Source organism: Drosophila biarmipes, chromosome 3L (assembly GCF_025231255.1).
Source record: "Drosophila biarmipes strain raj3 chromosome 3L, RU_DBia_V1.1, whole genome shotgun sequence".
Taxonomy (NCBI): Eukaryota; Metazoa; Arthropoda; class Insecta; order Diptera; family Drosophilidae; genus Drosophila; species Drosophila biarmipes.
The window spans coordinates 22,036,065-22,056,282 of record NC_066613.1 but is presented as its reverse complement, the minus strand read 5'-3'; the positions used below and the strand labels follow the sequence as shown (position 1 = coordinate 22,056,282).

At 42.9% G+C, this 20,218-nt stretch overlaps 1 protein-coding gene across 2 annotated transcripts; it reads right to left on the bottom strand.

The window, feature by feature from the left end:
* Positions 1–1,062: 1,062 nt before the first annotated feature.
* On the bottom strand, positions 1,063–19,185 carry LOC108035595 (uncharacterized). Of its 2 annotated transcripts, none has more exons than XM_017111271.3 (2): positions 19,089–19,185; positions 1,063–8,945 (listed from the first exon to the last, which is right to left on the bottom strand). In XM_017111271.3, the coding sequence occupies exon 2, from the start codon at positions 8,929–8,931 to the stop codon at positions 4,903–4,905; it is 4,029 nt and encodes a 1,342-aa protein (XP_016966760.1). In that variant the 5' UTR covers positions 8,932–8,945; positions 19,089–19,185; the 3' UTR covers positions 1,063–4,902. The 2 variants fall into 2 exon arrangements, with proteins under 2 accessions (XP_016966760.1, XP_016966761.1); XM_017111272.3 differs by lacking the exon at positions 19,089–19,185 and adding an exon at positions 18,683–18,795.
* Between the last annotated feature and the right edge of the window lie 1,033 nt (positions 19,186–20,218).

The following is a 20,218-nucleotide window of genomic DNA, read 5'->3' as shown; positions in this document are numbered from 1 at the left end:
TGTAACTTTCCTGTCCAACTTTTAAGTAGCAATGCCAAAAGTCTACGACAACTGTACCCCGAAAACTTTTCCAACTTCTATAGTACTACACAACTGTAATACCCACCGAATACTATGGGGAAAACATTCTGCCCTCTTCCGCTGCCAAATTATGAACAAGTTTGTTTCCTCGCCTTTTTGGCAACAGGAAGTTCGGACAGGGGACGAGAGGACAAGAAGGCCATGGAGCTGTCAGGAACACGCGTCAGACGCACATCCTCAGCCCTCGATCGGAATTGATTTCGTCGCATTCTTTTCAAAAATTATTGATAAGACATTTCCACGGGCATTGTGTTTGCCCATTACGTCTACAGTTGCAGATACAGTCGCTCCTGCCAGTGAGTGTCCCTGTAATACAAATATTGACACACTTTGATTTCGCAATGCCCGGACTGCTTGGGGTAGCAACTAGCGAATGTAAGGAACTTCTCCGGTTCTCTGGGGTTGGAGGAAATGAGGTCCCTCCTCCCTTTTGCACAGAAAAAAAATATACGTTTTTTCTTAAAACCTTAGAAATATTAACGTTGTTCTGTTGCTCTAAAAGAGGTTTGGAGATACAAGTTTGAAGGTGAAGTTAAGTACTATACCTTTTTTGTTGAACTCTTTGGTTGCTTATCTTTTTTCTGAGTGTTTTCTGTTCATCCCTGTCTCCTCGCAAACTATTGAAAAGCTAAAAGCAAATGTCAAAACTCGGAAAAGTTGAAATTTTCTCCATTTTTCCTCAATATGATGAGGGTTGTGGGTTGTTTGGGGTCGGATTCCAGTCTCAAGGGCCGCAAAATCAGCTTAGGCAGGTCCCTCGCCGTCTTTGAATGGGAATCACAGGGCGACCTAAGCACTTTTTAAGCCCGAGATGATGACACTTGTACCTGAGTGCGTTTTTTGCTTCAGGGAAGTCGAACTAAGGGAAGTTATAATATACTGAAAGAGTACCGCATCCTTGCCCCAAATCAAAAAACGTAAAATTTATTTATATGTATTTGTATATATATTTAATATAATCAATTTAAAACACATACAATTTTTGATAAATGCTCTTTTACAATGAAATGAAAAATGTTGGGCTTTTCGCCGTTTTTGATTCTTTGCTCTTTCACATTTTACACATAATATAAATTATTTTGTTCAAGTTTTCCTTGGTTTCTTTTGATTTTTCTCACACATAGTTTTACATAATAACAAAGTAAAATTGTTTAAGTATATGTAATATATATCGATATATTTTTGTATATATCTCGTACATTTGCCAATTGCTAAATAAATGTTATTTTGTTGGGTTTCTGGTTTTATATTAAATTTAAATTTAATTTTGTTTTGATTTTTTGCTCGTGGCTTTTGATTTTGCGCTCTCACGTCTTTGTGTTGCATTTCTCTTCACTTTCTTCTCTACTTCTCTTGTTCCAACTTCAACATCTATTAAATTAATAATTTTTCAATGCATTTTGTTGCTTTGACTTAGGCCTACAACTAAAATATTTTTTAAGAGTGTAAGTTTTGGTTGTTTTTTTTTTTGCTTAGCGCTAGTAAAATTGTATTTTTGATTTTCTTGTGGTTTTTGCTGCTTGACCCTACCAAAGGTCATACAAAATTTTGATTTATGCTCAAGGTACGTTGCAAGTTGTTTTTGTTTTTCGTGTTGTAAAATTTATTTAGCTTTATTAATATTATTTTTGATTTGTGCGCTCTTCTGTGTGGGGGTTGCAGTCATGCCAAATGTAACGAAATAAAAATAATGGCAAGCCATTGCCAAAATCCCGAGCCCAAGGAAGGTAAAGAATTTGCATGGGGTTGCTGCCAAATCACCCTTGCCAAATGCAATTTTTTCTCTTCTTTTTCCTTTTCATTTCAATTTTATTTTAATATAAATTGCAATTTTTCCAGTTCACTTTTAAACATGCAAATAGCGGCGGTCACCCTTATGTCGATGCACATGCACCATGGGACATGGGGTGGCCCTGCATTTGGTCAATTGTGTGCGCCCTTAAAAATTGCTGGCAGTGGATTCTGCTAAATTGCCATAAAAATTCAATAGAAAACATTTTCGGGGAAATCTCGGGAAAATATTTATGAAATTTGCCTACCATCCCCTGGTCAACCTGGGGGTTGTTGCTCGAGTCAATCTTTAATTGCAGCGCCGGCGGCCGGGAAAGTATCGAATATCTGGCCGTAATCAATGAGATGAAATTTGCATGGACACGTGACAAATAATTAACTGCCAAAACGGGCGCATTTCCAATCCCGGAGGGTGGCTGCGTTTAATCAATAGCCATGGCAATATCGATTTTGATTCCAGCTTAGGCACTTTTTTTAGAACTTCAAACAACTGCAGCTGCTAGCGCGACCCTCCAACTTGACCCTCACATGACCATGCTGGGTTTTTGTTAGTTTCGTAGTTTCCTTTTTTTCCATACAGATGCATTTTTTAATGCAAACATACTAATCAGGGGGTTGGTCAAGGCCTGACCCAAAACCGGAAACAGTTTCACTTATTATGTTTTTCTCTTTTTTATGAGGGTGCTGTTTTTGGGTTGTATTTAAAAGAGATGTGGAAGAAAGGCAGCTGCTTGGAAGTTTTTTAAAATGATTAAACAAGTCGCAGATAGGCTCTCAGGCTATTGTTGACAAATTGAATCAAATGGCAATTTAATAATTGAAGGGCCCAAGGCGTTGGACCAGCATATAACACCCCGAGAAATGAAGGTCCCCTATGGGAACGTTTCCAAAAAAAATACACGAAACAAAGAAAAAGGTCTTCCCCTATCGGCGACAACTTCACAGTCGATAAGTCGGAGATTGTGATTTTTTAAGACCTTGGACTCGGGCCTGGCACACTTCAATGAGGGTTAAAAAACATGCAGAGATATCGGAAATCAACAGTCAAATAATAAGAGAAACTCAAGTTTAACAAATACAAATTGCATGACATTTATTCAATACATATATACACATTTAAAGTAAGATATAAGAACTAAGAAGTAAATGGAATATAAAATAAAGTTACGATCTATACTCGTAGTTCTATGTAAAATTCATCTCGATTTTGAAGTTCAAATTTTTGGTGTTCTGGGCTCGGCGAGGTATTCGCTAAAAGGCACGCAGCATTTTAAAAAACACACGTTTTTAAAAAAGGAAATTTCAAATATAGCAAATAGCTCCTCGCCGATCCGTATTATCTTGGAGCCATCCACTCATCTTGGACAACTCTTCTCGCCGAAGAACAAATTCCTTAAACACTACAAAATAATCGGCGAAAATCGTCACCCAAGAGCTGAAGAGCTGATGGATCTGTTTTGGCTTCTGGTTTTATCATTTGAATTATTTTAATCCTTAAACGTTTGACTAGAATGGTTTGGTTCTTGTTTATGCGACTAGTTATGGTCTTTGGAATGTTTAAACTTAGAATGGTAAATTAAATCATAGCATATATTTAAGAATTTGAATAAAATATGGGTTAAGTGTAATTCTGTTTTGAGGTAAAGTTACTACAAAAAATTTGATTTAGCTTTAGGGGTTGCCTCTACTGCAGCTTTTTAATGGTTTCGTAGATTTTTCTTTATAAATTCATTTTATTTAAATTATTGTTTTCAAGTCCGTCTGAGGTAGCATTTTTGTTATCTTTTTTAACGTTTCATAATATATTTAATTCGTTATTATGGTAATATTTTACTTGCGTATGCTTTTTTTGGTTTCTTTAAATATGTTTGTATAAAAAAGTACTAATGGTCATTGTACTTTTGCCCTGAGTTGTTTAAATGTTTTTAATGTTTACCTTCTGGCGCTAGTTTTCTCCCTTTTTCTATCTCTGAATCTGAACCTTCTATGGTGTTATCTTTAACAACTTTTTATGTACACGTTGTGCGCTGGAATTATGTTTTAGTGAAGACATTTTCTGGGATATAACTCGGTTCATATGCGGTTAATACAAGAGTGTTTATAAAGAGGATGATCGTTCAGGGCCGCCTTGCAAAACATCCTAAAAGTGTAGTCTTCGCTAAAAAGATTTTTATTTTGATTTTGATTTTGAGCAATTTCTTTGTGCTGAAGCTTTACCATATAGCATTTGCTGTATATGTGCCGATCAGCCCTAATCTAAGCACGACAAACCCACGCCATATCTAGATGAGAAATGTATAATTGTAATTTTGATTTTGCTGCTGCTACTACGATATATAATCCTTCTAAGTGGTATATAGAAATTCTTTCCTCTTCCTGCCTCTTCCCCTCTCGCCTACTCTATGTACGTATTTAGATTCCTCGACATCTCTCATCTTTCTGCCACTCGTTTACGATAAACTACTATTACGCATAGGAACTTTGATAGTTAATCACTAGAGATATATGTTATAGGTTGCGGTATGTTATGCTTTGTGCTTTGTCATGCGTCTACCAAAATATATATATTCATATATATATCTTATTTTGATGGTTAGCACAGTGTTGCCAGCTGAAACGGACTTGTTCTTGTTGAGTTATAGGCTATAGGTTCTGTGATCAGTGCCATGTTGGACATGGTTTACTTTGGGGCCCGATATGGGGCTTAGATGTTGATCGATTGGTTGTATTATGGTTTCTTTTGTATATATTTAACTTTAATTATGAGCTCAACTAATATGCGCACTCAGTCTTTTGTAGTTCCACTATTTTGTCTTGTTCATGTTCCTAACTTCGTTTAGTTTTTGGGGGGATTACTTTTTGGAGCTTCTGGGATAGGGGCACTTTTATTGGGGGTTACTTTTATTTTAATAATTTTGTTTTTAAGAATTTACCTTTTAGAGTGCCCCTGTCCCTCAACTTATTGGGGTTTCTTTCGTTTCTATGGCTTGAACTTACGCTGGCAACACTACACCTGTTGCATGTGGCACCTTAGGCCGGTGTGAGCCGGAAGCTGAGCGTGGCCGACTCCGAGGCCCGAACCCTCACCGGGAGGTAGACCAGGGCTGGGGCGAACTGCATCTCCGAGTCGGCGTCGGCGGGCTGCAGGTGGAAGGCCTGCATCTGATATGCTTCCTCTGCCCGATCCGGCTGGGCATAGCTGGCCGGCTTGCCACTGCCGTTGGCCAACTCTCCGCATCCCTCGAATGGTGAGGTGGCCGCCGATCGATGGTTGCCACTTCCGTTTCCGCTGCCCAAGCCGTTGGGCGTCGTCGGTGGCTTCGAGGTGGATCGACGGCGTGGAATCTTAGGTGAAGTTGAGCTGGTTGCCTTGGGGGAGTAGGCGGCCGGAGATCCTCCTCCTGCACTGGGCGAATGGGAGGCTAGCTTGGGTGCCGAGGTGCTGAGGTTGGTGGGCTCTAGAGGAGGCTCGTGTTCTTCGGATTTAATGGGAGGGGGTGGCACCGCCGCCTTGTTGGATTTGCTGCGAGATTTTCCCGAGCTTTTGGGAGGTTGTTGCGGTGGCGGCGTCTCCATGGGCAACTCCATGCCCTCGCCCCCGTTGTTGAGCAGCGCATGGGAGCGCTCGTGGATGAAGAGGAAGGCGTAGTAGGGCGTGGTGAAGGGACACAGTGAGCACTGGTACTCCTTGAACCTGCCCGAGGGTTCGCCAAACATGCCGGGCAGCGGCAGAGGTGGCATCTTCGGCATCTGTTGCTGCTGCATTTGCCCAAAGAGATGCTGGGCATTGAGGTTCTGCAGCGCCTGGGCGAGATTGGGAGCGGTATTTCCAGCTCCGGATCCGGCTGCACTTTGGTTACCACTGCCACTGCCGTTGGGAATCTTGAGCGTGGGACTGTTGGGCTTGCTGCGTGTCGACGATGGGTTGGTGTCTATTTCCCGGAGGCGTTCCACTCCGGCGGTTCCATGCTCGTTCATCAGATGCGAACGCAGCCACTTGAAGCTCCTGAATTGGCGAGAGCAGAGGGGACACACCTCGTGGTTGGAGTTGGAGGAACTGCTTGCCGCACTGCCCTCCACTGTGGGTGGTGAGACATTGAGGTCCTGATCCTGCTGAGCTGGCTGCGATGCTGCCGATGCTGCTGCTGCCGCGGCAGCCGCGTCCATCTTGACTCCATTCTGACCCCTGGGCTGGGGCAGCGGGGATCCCTCCTCGATGATGCCGTGGGTGTTGTGCTTGTGCACCCGCAGGAAGTACTTGCTGCACAGCTCCTTGTTGCAAATGTTGCACACCACTCCGCCGATTTGGGCGCCATTCTCGATCTCGATGCCGTGCATCCGCTGCATGTGCGTCTTCATGAAGTACTTGTTGCACAGCTCCTTGTTGCAGATCTCGCAGTAGCTGCTGGTGGGGGTGAGGGTATAGGCTGGACGATTCCCTGGCGGAGCGGCTGGAGTTGCAGCAGTCGATGGCGCCACTGGACGTTCGGGCGTAAAGAAGCCCTCGCGCAGGGGACTTCCACTCAGTCCTCCATTTCTGCCCATGTGCACCTCGGCGATATGTTGCTTGAATTCCTGGGTGGTGGCGAAGTCCCGATCGCATTGCTGGCAACGCAGATCGCCAGCTGGTGGGGATCTGGCTCCTGGAAGGGCTCCCGGCGGAGTTTGGGGATTATACAAGCCGGCCATGGGGTGCTGCGGTGCCTGCTGCTGATCGGGCAGGGGAATCGGTATGGGCATGGGCATTTGCATTTGGCCAGCGTGCTCGGTCATGAGGTGAGCCCGCAGGGCGTACTGGTTCTCCTGCTCCTGGCCACAGAGGTGACAGGGCAAAGGTCTCTTGCCATTGATGTCGTTCAGTTGCTGCAACATGGACTGCAGCTTCTGGAGGTTTTGCAGGCCCACCACCGAGCCATTTAACTTGTCCTCATCATAGTTCTCCGGTGGCGTCTGTTGCTGCTCCAATTTGATCCTCTTCCTGGGCTGCTCTGACTCCACTTCCGCTTCCGGTTCGCGCTCCTGCTCCTGCTGCTGATCCATAGTGGCAGCTGCCGCCTTGGCCAGCATCAAATTGAGCGGCATAAATGGCCAGGCACTGGGCATCTGGGCCGCCTCATCCTTGCCTCCCTGCTGGGTGGTCACATCTTCGGGGGGCACAAATAGGCCATGCCGCTTCCACTTGTGGGTGCGCAGGAAGTAGCGATTGGCATACTCCCGGCAGCACAGCTCGCAGAAGAACTCCGGAAACTGAATGCCTAGGCGACGCAACTTATCCGGATTGAAGTTGGAATCCTTGGCCTGCTGGTGCAGATGAGAGGGCAACTTCCTGGGCGGCGGCACAAAGCTCAGCTCCTCCTGCTCCAGGGTGAAGTCCTCGCGAAAACCCTCGGGCAATTGATACGGCTTGACCTCCTGACCTTCCTGTGATATTTCCTGCTTGATAACCGGCTGCAGGGGCTCATTGGGGCTTCCCCGAAGGTTTTGTGTTGGCATGCTTGTCTGGGAATTGGGTGAGTCCTGGGCACCCGGCTGAATGTCATGCTGCTTGGCCCGATGACGACGCATGGCGAAGATGTTGGTGAAGCGCTTGGAACAGATGTCGCAGTGCACCGAGGCCGCGGGATTCGAGGAGCCACCAACTGGCTGGGCATCCTGCTTGGCCAGCACCTGAGCCTCCCTCTGCAGCTGGAACATCTGGCTCATGGAACTCACGCCGGGATTGGGGTGACCACTGTTGTTGTTGTTACTGCTGGTGATGTTGTTATTGTTGTTGTTATTGTGATGGCTGGAAGTGTTGGAGCTGCTCGACTCGCCGACGGGATCGAAGATGCCATGCTTGTTGGCCTTGTGCGTCTTGAGGAAGTACTTGTTGCAGAACTCCTTGTTGCACAGCTCGCAGTAGGCCTCGGGATTGAAGATCCTCAGTGGCGGACGATTCAGGCCATCTACACCGGGAAAACCAGACATGCCAAGGAGTGGTAGGTATCCAGCTGGACCCAGGGCAGCCTCTGGGGGAAAGGGAAAAGCAGGCGGCATCTGGGGGCCATGCGGATGATGCTGCGCCTGCTGCATGGCCTGGAACCAGTGCTCCTGTTCTCGCTCCAAGTCCTTGCCATGACCATTGGTCATGTCCTGCTGCAGGCTGTGCTCCTGCTGAGGACTGGGTATGTCGGCACGCTCCAGTTTCACCTTGATGGAGGCCAGGAAGTCGGCGGGATCCTGCTCACCGGACCTGTCCTCGCCGTGATCCTGCAGCATGTGCAGGCTCAACTTGAACTCGGTCTCGAAGCTCTCGCCGCACTGCTTGCAGTAGGTGTGATAGGGATTCTCGCGCTGCTTGCCGGGTTCTGATATGTCTGCCATGGCTTCCGCTTCCGTCTCCGCTTCTACCTCCGTTTCCGGTTGGGGGTGCTGATCCTCCTCCTGCTTCTGCTGCTGCAGCATTTCGAAGGTCTCCTTTAGCTGCTCTATGGACTTGGGCAGAAACATCTTGGACAGCTTCTCCTCGTAGTCCACCGTGGAGGAGTCGGCTCTCTTTGGACCCACTTCACCGGAGGGTTCTCCACTCAAATTGAGGGCCTCCAGGCGGCTGGGATTGTGCTGCTTGCGTCGCTTTTTGGCCGCATCGCTGAGGGCCTCCAGCAGCTGCAGCTGCATGGCTGCCGCCATGGTGGCCATGTTGGCATCGCCCACCTCCTCTTCCTCCTGCTGCTGCTGCTCCGCATCCTTGCAAACCTCGTCTACCTCCTCCAAGTGCTCCGCCTCATTTGTGCCGCTTCCCGCTGGCTTGGGCTCCAGTTCCAGCTCCACAGCCTTGACCAAGTGGGCGGTGGGCGAAGTGCCTCCCACTCCACCTCCTTCTCCTCCTGTTGCTCCTCTAGATGCGGCTGATGTGGCTGTGGGCGTTGCTCCTGCGGCTTCATGTGGATTGTTGCTATTGCTGCCGCTGGTGTGGTTGTTCCTGTTCGTGTTGAGTGTCGATGAGTTGGAGACGTCGGAGAGAGCAGTGTCCTCGCTGCTCAGATCTGGCGGTGGGGTGGCATATATGGATGCAGCCATTTTGGATGATATTACTGCGGGGGAAAGGGGCGAAAGATAGAAAGGGAGAAACATTGTAGTGGATAACTTTTTAATTGAATTCGAAGCCATGCCAGCGGGGGGTTTCGATTTTAGTAAAAGGAGTGGGATATTGGGGTTATTTATATGCATGTATGTACATAAGGTTTGCATGTGGAGGATATTACCATAAAAGTAAATTATATAATAACTTAAAAGTAAGTGTTTAGAGACCCCTGAAGAAATTAATGTAGGTTATTACAATTTGAAAAGTATAGGCAAGTTTTTCCTTGAGAACTCATACGAAAAAACTATTTATCAATATAATAACACTTAAATTCATAACTCTACCTCCCTCCCTCCCCATTTTCCTCAGTGTACATAATGAATGGACTGAGGCTTAGATCGCATTATTTTTCGGCCAAAAGGAAAACGCAGAGAGAAACGCCGAATATTTGACCAAGGATTCCATTCAATTTTAGTTTGGCTTCAAGCGAATGCCACTCAAATATTTCCCCCGCACACACACACAGCCGCATAAGCCCGCACACACACGCAGAATATTTGTGTCTCATTTCCGTATGCGCTTAATTTCATTTTTCTGCTTCTGTCCGCCTTCTTCTGCTTTTCTTCTCCATCATCATTATTCCCACCCACTGGCCGCCCAGCCAGCCATCTACCATTTCCCCCACCATGTGGCTGTAGCTACACTTTTTCATTTTTGTGCAAATTCTATGAAAAATTTTTCCATTATATATACATACATATGTATAGCATACACATATATGGGGAAACGAAACTTTCTTCTTTTCCTTTTTTTTTTGCTGTTTGTTTACTGAGCGCCCCAGCTGCCACCCACTAACACACAAACACACACAACCCCATTGTGGCGCACACGAAAATTTATACAAAGTCATCCGATTTAAGGAATACAAATTTTGCTTATTTTCTTGTGTGCGGGTGTGTGGGTGTGTGTGCTTGTGTGGCGCACACAGAAAACTTTTGCCCCACACACACACACACATAGCCATTTTCCACCCACTTTTCCGCCCACCACCCAACCAACACCATCACTTGAGTCAAGCATAAAACTTATAAAAATTTTCTTCAACATGACTTGGTAAAATAAATTTGATTCTCAAGAAAAGCAAAAAGTAATGTGGGTGGGATGAGGGGGATACTAGGGGGAAAATGCCTGGCAACAGGGAGGCAGAAATAGGCGGGGTTACACTGAAAGAAAATTATATAAAATAGGCTGATATGGCAATCAGTATCGCAAAAGAAACTAAGATTGAAAAATCAATTTTTTACCTTCATTAAAATTATTAATCCACTTTACTAGGCCATAACATCCAGTAAAATAATTGACTTTAAAAATCGGTTAAAACTAAACTTTGCCGTTATTGTGTGCTCTCTTAAATAACATTGTAGAAATGGAATATTTGAACTCTGCACCGTAGTATCTAAGGTAAGCTAAATTTCTGTCAGTGCCGGAAAAAATTTTCGAAATAAACCGAAAATTTCTTTTTCCTATTTGAGCACAGGCTAAAAGGAGAAAAGCCAAGGAGGAGCAGTCAAAGGGTAGGGGGAAATAAGTTTCTTGGGGCTGGGGTTGTGGGTTGTGGGTGGCAGGCGTGGAGTGGGCAAAAAGAAGGAAAGAAAGAAAAATATTCTCAACTATGCTGCAGACATAAATTAAGTTTCCATGGTTGGAAATTGGTTCTCCAGCTACATGTTGTCGTTGTAGTTGTTGTTGACTTTGCTTTTATACAATTTCTTCGGGCCAAAACCCACTCCCACTGCCCTCCCCCTTTTAACCTCGCCCGCTTCCCACCATGACCCCGAACCCCGAACCCCGAACCTGGCACTTTGAGGAGTTAAGCAAAAATGCCTGCCAGGATGTGCGCATTTCTCTTCAGTATCTTCGAGCGTTGGTGTGTGTGTGAAGGCTAGTGTTGCTTGTATTTCGGTTGGGATTTTTATAAAGCCTAAGGTAGTTTGATGTTATTTTATTTGATTTTTTTCGCCTGCCTGCCCGCCCTATATCCATCTCTGCGTGCCAGCAGGAGGATGCCCAGGAAAAATGTTCGAAATGAAAATGCCAACAGAGTGTAAACAAAACCATGTACTCCTTGACTAGGTATACATATAGCACGGTGAATGTGCATGTGTACACTGTATATTTTGAGAGTCCGCAGGAGAAGCGGCTAATTTGGCAAACCAACATATCAACCCAGTTTTGGATGGGGGCCGAAGGACTCGGAAAATAATCTTGACACTGGCCTAGGGGAAGCCAATAACGTCAGATTGGTTTTGGCTGCGGCTTGGTTATTTGATGGAAGGTTTTGTGGAAGAATATCTGATGAAAATGAATACGAGGTTGCAAACTTAACACCGATGGCTAAACTTATCGGACCCTCCAAATTTTTTAAATGGCTTAACTAATACTTACAAAATTTAACAGAGAGGCATAAATTTAATGAATGCTTATAATGTATGTAAAAGGATATAGATCAATGGTTAAATTTTAATCAAAGTTGTGTAAATATTTCATAAACTTAAAAAAGACATCAACGAATACCGTTTTTATATTAGGAAGGTATAAAAAAAATATTATTTTTATTGAAGTGCTAAAGAAATATTTGTTAAATTTTATTCACTTTTTTTAATCCAATAAGATCACTTTGATCACAGGTAAAACACAACTAATGAACCTTTTTGGTCCCACTTGAAGGTTGTGTCTTGTGATGTATTTCTCCTAAGAAAATCTCTAATTCCTTAATACTAATTAACCATAACTCTTTTTTATATCAACCTACTCATTAAGTGTGTTGCTGATTTTTCGCGATCCGAAATAATTTTCCGTTTAATTTCTGCCACTATAGTCACTCGTTTATGCGTTCACTGAGCATTCTCAAAGACCAGTTCCTCGATCAGTGATCACTTGATGCTCTCGTTTTGTTCGCGTTATGCAAGTCACTTTTGCGCATGCGCACTCTCTTCTTTATTTTTTGGCGTGTGTCGGGATCGTGTCCTGCCAAGTGGCTAGCTCGTTGTCAACTGCCGCATGACGCAGCGGAATAACAAAAAATATCGGCTATCAATTGCCAGTTGCCGGTTGAAAATCAAAACAGCAAATAGCAATGATACTAAAGTCCCAACGACACACACAGACCTAACCCTCTGTATCGCCTAATGCGCGAGCACACACACACACACTGGCTGGGCCCCTACCCATATCAGGGAAAAAACCTCAATAAAACACCCCAAAATATCAAAAATCATAGAATTTCCCTTAAAAAAAAATCCATACAGCGACAATAGAGCAGCGCTGCCCGGAAAACCATTATTGCTCCGCCCCTTTTAGTTTTCCTTTTCCCTCCGCTCTTTTATTTTTTTTCAAATTTTCAGTAACCACCACAACTACAAAAGAAAGGGACGGCGACACACGAATGAGCAACAACCGCGCAACTTGGAAGGTTTTCCCCCGATACTATTGTTGTCGTGCCAATTTATCATTGTTCGATAGGATTTTCAATTTGTTTTTCCTACTGCAGAAGTTCGTGTGCCGCCATCGTTGTTATTGGTGTTTCGCCAGCGGCAGTTGTATTTTTGTTATTTTAATTTATGCACTCCCAATGAAAAGAGTCACAAATTCTTTGGGTTTCCTTTCGAGTCGCTGTCACAAAAGCCGAAACTTCTTGACTTGAGGAGCCAAGAATCACATAAATATTCCCCGAACGGGTTTGGGGGTTGTTCCAAGTTCCGCAATGTAGAAATTGGCTAATTGAAGGGTTTCTGCGGACTCCGAATCACATTCACCCAGGTAAGAAGTGCCTTTTTATATGCCTTTTAGCGATATTAGAGAGGAGATTTTCTAATTGTCTTTTAATAGGGTTGTTATAAGAAATAATTTGAAGAGCCTTTGCAGCTGGAATATATTTGAAGGGATATATAGTTCATTTTGAAAATTGCCCTCACAAAAGGCCTAACAAATCGGGGACAATAAAACTTAAACTGAAATCTAAAGAAAAACATTTAAAGATCCGAGGAAAATTGAAAAAGGGTGGATTACATGTACCTTTTATAAGAAAAGATATGGGTGTTGCTCTTGATAGGTTGTCGTTTTCTTTTTTTCTTTCATGAATGCTTTTAATTGAGTTGGAAAAAATCTGTCAACTCGTGTCAATGTCAATTAATTATAATTATAATTTCTTAACTCTTTAATTGAATTAAGAACGGGTGACATTTGTTCGAGGCCATGAAAGAGTTGGAATTAATAAAAAAGACTGTGGCTTGGGAGAATTTTACTTTAAAATAATTGTTTGGTAATTTGTTTCAATTTTCATATGCATTATTCATAACTAATTAAAGAACATATAAATTATGGAAAATTATGTAGAAGTAAAGTGCCTCGAGCTGTCCTTATGATCAAGTTTGGGTCAGGCGAGTCCCCGAAGGGATTAGGCCTTGCTTCAGTGGACATCTCCATAAATCTGAGTCATAAACTCTCCCCAGAGATGCGGCCAGTGATTGTTTGCTTTGCCCGATTGACGGATTGACTTACAGATACTTGTGCCTCGAAGGACATGCCAGCTGCAAGTGCTTGTGTGTGCGTGTGGGTCCAACCTTGGCCACCCCTTTTCCATTTTCCCCTCAGCCCATCGCCGCTCGGCACACAACACACATCAGAGGCCGAAAAAGTGAAAGTGACTTCCCCGCATTTCCCTTTTCCCCGCTTTCTGCGACTGCGCCATGAAGGTGACTCTCTTTTTTGGAGCAGCCGGCCATAGTCATATGTGTACGAGTGTGGCTAGAAAATCGCCGGTTGAACGAACCAGGCTAGCAAAATAGTCCGACAGCAACAGTCGGAGCGGAGCAGTTGGCAAGCCATTGGTCGGCAGGCGGCTGAATCGAATCGGATCGCATCGGAGCCCAAAATGAACTGCCCAGCCACCCACTCGGTCTGGTCTATTTTGACCTGGTCGCCATCGTGGTCGTGGTCAAGGTTTTCCCACCGACTTTCACTCTCACACATGTCCAGTGTGACGCTGCCGTTGCCGTTGCCGGCACTTTCACTTTCGCCTTCACTCGACTGGAATCACTCGCACGCACGCACCGCCCGAAAAGAGGGGCTTCCCCGTTTCGTAGGCGCATGTCCTTGCAGTGGGCGGAATGTAAACAAATGCGGCATTCAAGTCATTATAAACTCGAATGGATATTTAATCGTGAAAAGGGTTTTTAATTTTTTTGAGCTAAAAACATCAAACATACCACAATCTCAGCCTAATAATCCATCATTTTTCAAGGGTCTCATAAACTAAAACAACTAATTTTTAAGTAAATACACCAATCATATTTACGAATACAAGAAATTTTTGGGGACAATATAATAAAGTTAAAAGTTGATTGGTTTAAGCAGAAATATTAAAAAATATTTTAAGCTTGAAAACTCTATATTTGAAGTTAAAAAAACAGTTTAACTATTTATGATAGACACAAATGTTTTCTAAAATTACAATTTTGGAAGGGAATGACAGTAATTATATGGTAATTATAACCAGCATTTATTTATTTATTTTAAAATAACTTTAAAAGCCCTTTTTTAAATGATTGTGTTTCTTAAGGTCGTGAAATGCAGGGTGCTTCGAAAGGTAACACCCGCCCAACTCGTTGGCTACCACAATAGCAATTATTAAATTTAAATTCGAGCCAGGACCAACCCACTTCGCACCCTTAGCCTAGCGTGTCCTGACGAAATGTCGCTTATGATTGATACGCCCCTTTCGGCCCATATGCCACACTTACACCTTCAAAGGCAGCCCCTGACAGGACACCCCCGCCCGGAATGCGGTATGTGGATTGCAATTAATATTTCTGATGAAAATCAAATTGAAATTATGCGTGGACTCAAAAATGTAAATGGAAATGGGAATAATAATGTGTCAGGGGATCGGAAAATCCACCCCTGAACTTGGGAGTAATGATCTCTGTTGGTTTTCCCTTCAGTGCGGGGGAGGAATCAGTCACTGGGACGGGTTTCAGTGTCGCCTTTCCTCGTCAAATGTGTGCGACAAATTACTTTATTAGGAATGCAATGTTCAATGTTCGTGAGATGCTGCCAAGTTTTTTGATCTCTCAAGATTGGGGTGTTACTTTGAAGTCTGTTTGATTAGGAATTCATTGGGTAAAATAAGTTTTTCGGGCTTTCCGGTAAGTAGCACAAATTGGTAATGAAAGAGAAAGAACAGACTGAAATCGATAGCAACCGCAACAATAAATAAATATATTTATCAAAAGAATATAGGATAACTAGCTTTTAATTGACATCAAATGCCTAAGTTATGAGGAAAACAACGAATGTAATTCTGAAAGGAGCCCCAAAATTGAAAAGAAAAACCTGCTTAATTCCTAAGAAATCGTAATCATCTGAATTGTGAGAAATAAGAAGTTTGTCGAAACAGTTTCGTAGAATTTCCTTTGACGTAGCTGCAGAAATCCCTTGCCCTGCGACATGGAAAAAATCGGAAAAACATTTCCAGTTTCTAGGTGCCCTGCTCATTAGTGGGAAATCTCATTAGAAACCAATGAACGCGCAGGAAAAACCAACAAGCAAACACAAATACATATTTATGGGGTGGGGGGTGAAAACCCCTATATTGAGAGCTTCGAAGGCCTGTAAATCGTTAAAGGTTTGATATTTTTTTCATCATTTTCACTTTCACATCTCCATGGCGCATGGGCCACGGAGTGAAAAATTAATTTCCCCCAACCATTTTCATACCCCTCTTCTGCACACACACACATACACAATCTATTTTCCGACCAACCGAAAAACGAAAAGCCAACAAAAACTATTTCCATCTCTGTCGGTCACCAAAACTTTTTTCTATCAAATATTATTTTGTACAATAAACTACGGATGTGTGTGTGTGTGCGTTCCACCCTCTGGGCCTATGTGTGTGATAAAATAAAAATACGAAAAATATGAAAAAACGAGGAAAATTAATAATGAAACTCAAACACAGAGACAAGGACAAACGCTGTGCACATACACAGGCCAGTAAAAGTGCGTACGATTGTGTGTGTGTGGGAGGAGATGTGGGGAAGGAGGGGTTATAATAATCATGTTTATAATAAGGCAAGTGTTTTCCTTGCTTCTAATGAGACCCAGAATGTGTGTACTGTAGTTCCTTATCATCCGCCTTATCGACATGATGAGCAACCCCCTGAAGTATGCTGCAACTATTTTCCTAGAGAAATCTGTCGTCCAAGGAACTTTTCACCCAAAAAAAGAATACAAAAGCAGAAAAATTCCATAAATTCTAGCTTCTTCTTAGTCAAACACCCACACAGAGAAGCAGAGGGGGAGAAGTTTGCAATTTTATCAGAAATACACACACACACACAGTCAGAGACGAGGGAAAACCACCACCCCACGCCTCCTTTTTGGCCCCCGAAGCGAGTTTATGAAACCATCAAATTATTTTCTTTTCCATTTCTGACACTCAAAAGAAACGGCAAACATACAGAAGGAGGGATGAATGTGGGTGGTGGGGTGGTCTTGGGGGGAGGGGATTTTCACGGAGAAAGCAAGAAATGAAGGAAAAAAGGGAGAAAAAATTATTATTTTCCAGTTACAGTCGGCTTGGTCTCCATGGTGGCCCTGGCACATCCTTTACATTATTTTCCTGCTGCTGCTCAAAGTTTTTGCCATGTGGCCCCCCTTCTTCGCCGCCCCTGCTCCCTTAACCCATAATGCCTGCGGGTTACATTTTGCCCAGTTTGTGTGTGTGGGTGTGTGTGTGGGTGTGTGTGTGGGTGTGTGTGTGTGTGTGTAGCTACTTCGTCTTATTCGAGTACGAAATTTTTATGAGAAAATGCCTGCTTGTGTTGGTGTGTGTGCGAGTTACTGGGCTGTATATCAAAATATTTAAAAGCAAATATAATATTGGGGGAGGTGGGTGGCTCTCAGGGTGCCTTATGGGTGTGTGTTTGTGTGTGAGGGGGGGTTTGCCTGGCTGGAATTCGGGCAAAAGGCGTAATAGAAAAACACTTAAGCCAACCCCCATCTTCTGGGCCCTGAGAAATATCAAAATGTAAAAAAAATCATTCAGATATATACGTATCTAGATGTATACAAGTATATACTTATATTAATAATGAGCCGCAGCGCCAGCGCAAAGAGAAAATGAGAAAAAAAAAAGAAAAATATTCGCTTTGCGAGTGTATGTCTGTGTGGAATTTATTGATTTTCAGCGAATAAATATTGCCGGAGGAGCACATGGCAAGTGACTTAATATCAGTCGGCTGGATATTTACAATAGACACATGCAAAACGCATATCAATGGACATGTGCATGCCTATATCTATGGAAATTGATTTGGCCCGCTGACGTTGCTATATGTGTGGTGTATATAGTACGTTATCGTTGAAATTTTTATATTTTTATTGTCAGTCGCTGTCGCATTAAAAATACTTAATCTCCGACGGCCCAGTTATTGCCGACGCCCGGTCGTAAAAAGTGGTGGGCGGCAAACCGGGGTCCGCATTTTAATCATGTCCACCCATATCGAAAATTTTACTTTATCGCTATCCAGCAATCCCGAGCCGGGCATATTATTATTATTCGTCGTTTCTGCTTTCACGTTATTAGCACCCGTAAGGGGACCTCGTGGCGTATGCTCGATGTGCGATAAAAGCCGTGAGCTAATGAGACTTTTTAATAAATTGTCCCATTCCGGCTGGCCTCGTTTTACTACAATTTTCATTATTAATAAAACTTTATGACATCTATATCAGGCATTGTGCATTTTTGTTTAATAAAAAGAGAGAGAGAGCAGCGACACAGCACACACACTTGCACCGTTTATTATTCCAATTAAATTTACCAACTTCGTAGGACACGGTCTGTGTGAGTGAGTCATTGTATCCATCAAAAACTCACATCTACCTTTTCGGATTTTCCGCTTTTCCAACCCAAAAATGTATATTTTAATGTATATGCTTGAACAGATACGTGTAGACATACTTGAACTCCGTGTTTCCATAAAAAAATATAGCATACCTTTAAGAAAACACTTTCTAGAATGTATAAAGATAGGTTTTATAAGCACCTAATCTAATATTAAATTTTAGCCAAATAAAAAATCATGTTTTTCAATGAACCTTAATAAGGGACGCCTTAGATGGAATTTTAAGGTATTTTTCAAATTTCGGTTGTAAAAAAACCTTCAATTTTCATCATTATATGTGAGCTTAATAACTGAAACTAAAAATCTTTAAAATCTTAAAAATGCCCTTTTAAAAAGGTTTTTTTAATGCGGTTCATAAATACTTTAGTCATGTAGTGAATATTTCAGTAAAATAAGTACATACATACATGCATATGACAGGGACAATGCTTTTAAGGAAAGGATTTCTGTGGATAGTTTTAAATGGGAATATATAATGCAGTCAATTAATTTGCATAGGTCTTTGTAATGTTTTTTTAGATTTCATAATCATTTTCGCAGCAATTTAGATCTGCAAAATAACGATGACTGCATGTAAATGGGGGGTTTTAAGCATTCGAAAGCATTTAGCAAACACATTGTTTAAATTCGCCAATTTGAATTAATTTTCATTGAATTTTATAGAGCCAATTGTAATTTCGTTTGTTGTTTTTACTGGCCAATGCAAGCGGGCATGGTTCAATAATCCGGTTATGCATATGGATTAATTGGGGTTACAGTTTGCATAGCTGGGACTCACAATGTCTCTGGCCAGAGAGAGCATCTTTAATCGTAAGTGTAAACTCTTGCGATAATAAACGCGCATCGAACGGAAACTCCTTGGATAAGGCATATTTTGGACTAGTATCAAAATTTTTATTTATTTATTACTTAAGTAGTTTGTTAACGTTTAAAGCACTTTTTGGGTTTTTCTTTAAGCACAGCGTTTCTGGTTATAAAAATACAAAATAAGCTTGGTTATCCTTGTTTTAAATTTTTGTGTGTTGCCACCACTTTTTGATTGTTATTGGCTTACAAATTCTCGGGTTTTGTCACTCATTTCAAACACTTTGAACACTGAAATCGGCAGATTGCTAATTGCATTTGTTTGGCTTTCATTTGCTTCTCATGGATTTGGATTGATTTAGTTGCAGCTGGAAACTTACAGAACTTGTACAGGGCGTTACACTTATTTGATCATGCCGACAAGTCCAAAACGACGCTGTGGTAGCCACCCGCGGCTACTTCTGCACCACGTACGCGTTTTCTGTAGACTGATTCGGCTTTTCCGTTTTCCCAATTGCCAGCCTGCCGCCAAAGGATGCGGACACCCACACTCGGGCACTCGACAGAGAGCGAGAGTCCGCGAGAGAAACCACCCCCAGAGCCACCCCCAACCTCCAGCGGGCAACGCTCTGTTGCTATTTTGTTTACTTCTCGCCGCGGGGGCGTTCTACGGACAAAAAGAGAGAGAAAACCACAGGAAGTTGTAAGGGAGGGGGTGGTGGTGTTGGGCAAAACATGTGCTAACCTTTTCCACAATTTATATTTTTTTGGCGCCCAACGTGGGGCGTTTAAGCTGAACATTTATTTCGAGTCTTTTTTGGTCCTCAAAATTTTTTCAAAATTAAATGCCAGTTTGTGGCTTAAAGGAGAAATGCCCACAATAAGTATTAAGAGAGGGGCACCATTGAAATACAAAACAATCTTTTGGCGCCCAACGTGGGACCTTCTAGGGTCAAATAAATTTTGTTCTCTTATTTTTTCCATTTTTTTAATTCTTTTTGAAGTGATTCAAATTAAAAAGAATCATATACTATTATTTTACACCCATGCCATATTTATATGTATGCAGCGCGCCCACTTGATGGATTCGCAGTAAAAGCACACTAATCCTACCCTCTGCTCACAGGACATGCGTATTAGATAAGTCAAAAACAAATATTCCACTCAGAGCGCCGCTCTCCTGACCAATTTTTTGTTGTTGTTGCTAAAACAGTTTATCAACACGACCAAGTCTCTGATAAAACAATCATCGTTTATGGTGCAACACGCTTCAACCGCCGCCCCCCAGCAGCATAATTGAGATATAGTCCAGTGACCAGACCAGTAACATCGAACCGGGGTGGTTAACAAATCGAGTGGAGTGGAGTGGCCAGGAGGCCAGTCGAAAGTGGTTGGAGTGGATCAAGTGTAGAGTGGTGTGGACATGTTCTGTAACCGCATGATTAGAAATCGAGTAAAGTCGATGACAAAGCAGTGGGAGCAGCTGAATCCCTATTTGGGGAGGGAAATC